Raw genomic sequence first — 3,230 nt, 5'->3', positions numbered from 1 at the left:
ACGTATGTTACATGAAATATATTCGTAACGCGTGAAATGTAATTATTACTAGACGTTGGAAGGTTAAGGTCTGTTAATTATTTGAACGCAACACTTTTCAAGCGCCGTTTTCTAATTGCTCTAATTTTAACTTTTTCTTAAATTAAAAATAAGACTAATCGGACAAGTTGTATAAAAATATTTAATTATCGGACATTTAATTACTGGTTACATCCCTGTGTGAAATAAATGAGTTAACAGCAAACGCTAGATCTCTCGAATTGATTTGACTTTTTCTCAAGAACACTGAATCTAGACATTTGTATGGAATTAAGCATATCTCGATGAATCGCAAGTAAAACTGAATCTAGACCGTTAGAGCTGTGCGACAACCACACTTGGTATTGATCTTTTATTTTTTATGCGTTTAATTAAATAAGTTTACCGTAATAGTATAGTGTATATAAATAAGTTTGCGTCGCGAGATAACATTCTCCGTAATGAAATCGTTTCTTTTATGCAGAGCAGGTTAACGTAAGTGCCGACGATTCTCGCGGGAGACGAGCGAAAACTTGTGTGATAGTTTTATCGGTTAACGCGTTGCGTACAATGCACGTTGTGCGGCCGTTGGCTCGTGGACCACGCTCGTGTACCACGCCTTCGTCAAGGAAAGGCGCACCGCATGATTCTACGGTTCTATACCGGTATTGAGATAGTATCGGTCAGCATGGATTGCGCTTAGGTCTCCTAGGAGTCCGGCTTTAATAGCCTGCAGCCACGGCAATCGGCCAGAAATCGCTCGTACCTCAACTCGTATTTTCGCATTCGCGCACGCGTATATGTACGTATGTGTGAATGTACGTGTATATGCATGTATGTATCGTCTATCGTATACAAGAGAACGTTTCCTGGAGCGAAGTTTCCAGGTCAGAAAAACATCAATCGGCAGCAGATACCTTTCTTGACGCCATGCGGGTTTTTTTAATTCATCATTCACGTCGCTGTACCCAACAAACGAACCTTCGTATCGTCATTAATTTCTTCGAATAATAATTGCTGATTAGATTATACGATGGTGGTTTGAGTTCGTGACTGATGGAGTCGTGGATAGTTTAGATTTTTTTTTTTTTTCGAAGTCAACAGTCGGAAGCCACAGTCGAGTCCTATGGCGGGACATAAATTGTTGAAATATCATGGCTCCGTAATTGTGATTTGTTGCACCGAAGTAGCGTGACATCCGATGATATATCAAGATGTAATCTATCCTAGTCCCTAATTCTCATCAAGCCGAGTCATTCCTTAATCGGTTAATAACAACCGTCGAACGCGGTTGATGTACGCCGACGATCGATCATTTGGGTCTGATCTCGGATCGATGTATCATATAATTACGACGATGGCTCCCGCGATTTCTAGCCAACCTATCCTAAGTTAAACCTCTCACTAAGCCGTTTTCTCTTCCATATGTTTCAGCAAAAGGTGAAATTTTGGTTCGCCACGGGCGGTGCCGGATTCTGCATCAGTCGAGCATTGGCATTGAAGATGACGCCGGTAGCTGGGTGAGTTTTCTTTTTCTCTATTTCTTCTCCGCTTTATTTCTGATATGTTTACATCTCATATAAAAAGCAAAGTACGTTCTGCTTTACTGTTTATTCCTTTGTACTGAAGAATTAAATCAAGATAATATCAACGCTAATTACTTAAAAATTTAATCGAATTTTATTATAGTAACAAAGTACTACGAAATTTTTGTTTTTATCGTTATTGTATACAACTCTAATTACTCGATTTATCTATTGGATGTTCGATATTATTTTATAATCACTGTGTCAGATAACTGATTACAGTTTCAAATTTATAATCTCTCTCTCTCTCTCTCTCTCTCTCTCTCAAATTTCTTTGCGGCAGGTGGTTTTTATCATTAAGTAGAAATCTCCACAGAATGTGATTAGTCACGCATGTGACACGTGTTACCGCCGCACATCGTGGTAGTTCTTTTAGGATTTAATATAACGTGAAAATGCATATTAACGATCACGTTCCTCCCGAATACTGCCTCATCTCTTTTTTCTATATACTATTCATTTATCTGTTTCTACCTGCGGAGGATTAAATAACGCCGGCGGCTTTGCCTAGTCACGCTTACTTCAATCGATCGGTGCTATATCGATGCTCGATCTATAACGAACTGATACAAATTTTACAGCTGATAATTGCACATAGAAGTTTTTTTCTCTCATAAATGTCTTACGCCTTGCAGAAAACTACACTGTTAAAAATTTTGTGAAGTTCAATATATTTTTAAGTTACGCAATTTGAACTTAATTTTGTTACATGAAATTTAAGGTATTTTTCATGAAAACTTATGAAATTTAATGTTCCATAAAATTTTATGAAAAGTACATAAAATTTCTTAAATTACATTTAAGTAACTATTGTAACTTAATTTTTAGTTAAATCATTCATTACTTTTAATTTCGTTTATAACCACGAGCTTTATTTATGTAAAGGGGAAGCTCGTGGTTACATTTATAACAATATATTGAAGTGCAGTGATACAAATTAAAAATCGTCGATTGCTATCGTAAAAATCATAACGAATTATGTCTATATCGACGTCGCTCTGAATAAATGCATCTCTATAGGCATCTCGATACGCACGATTATTTATTAGCACGTATGACGTTTATATGCTTTATTCGTGATCATTATGATGATCGTCAATGGCGAAGACCAAAAGCGTTTATGTTGCGTACTCGTAAATCGCCGTTTATGGCGTACAGTGACCAATTGTTTATTCTCGGACCTTGATAGCATCACGAGTGAACCTGTTTGTTACTGTATTAACTACATAAAAATAGAGGGCCATATGATGCGATCCAGTTTTACACGGTGACTGCATTTTACGCTCATCGTCGTAAATCCGAAGCTTAAATGTCGCGGCCTCCCATAAAATCTCTTCATCTGATCAGCGATTTGATCGGTTTATTCAGAACTCACACACGGTTCTTGGCCTTCTCTTCTTCGTCCTTCTGTTCATCCTCATCCCTCTGTTCATCTTCGTCCTCAGCTTCCTTATACGGATTCGATGGCAGAACGAACGCGAGGATGAACGCGAATGTGCCTGGCAAAAAAGCCAGCCTGGGAGGGCTTGCGAATTAGTTGTACCTCCTTTTTTTTCGTTTTTTTTTCTCACTCTAACTTCGTCACGCTCTTCCGTCCATTCTATATCTGCGATATACACGGTCCCG

General features: G+C 38.1%; 1 protein-coding gene across 1 annotated transcript in view; it reads left to right on the top strand.

Annotated features, from left to right (window-relative positions):
- The window catches only part of LOC108751912 (fringe glycosyltransferase), a 104,604-nt gene that overhangs the window by 77,089 nt on the left and 24,285 nt on the right, over nucleotides 1–3,230 (top strand). Inside the window, exon 6 of the mRNA XM_018492399.1 lies at nucleotides 1,453–1,538. Coding sequence (XP_018347901.1) covers nucleotides 1,453–1,538 — 86 coding nt within the window. The remainder of the gene's footprint in view (nucleotides 1–1,452; nucleotides 1,539–3,230) is intronic.

The sequence above is a fragment of the Trachymyrmex septentrionalis genome, unplaced genomic scaffold (genome assembly GCF_001594115.1).
Source record: "Trachymyrmex septentrionalis isolate Tsep2-gDNA-1 unplaced genomic scaffold, Tsep1.0 scaffold53, whole genome shotgun sequence".
NCBI classification, from domain to species: Eukaryota; Metazoa; Arthropoda; class Insecta; order Hymenoptera; family Formicidae; genus Trachymyrmex; species Trachymyrmex septentrionalis.
The sequence above is the reverse complement of the archived record's forward strand: the minus strand, read 5'-3'. Positions and strand labels throughout refer to the sequence as shown.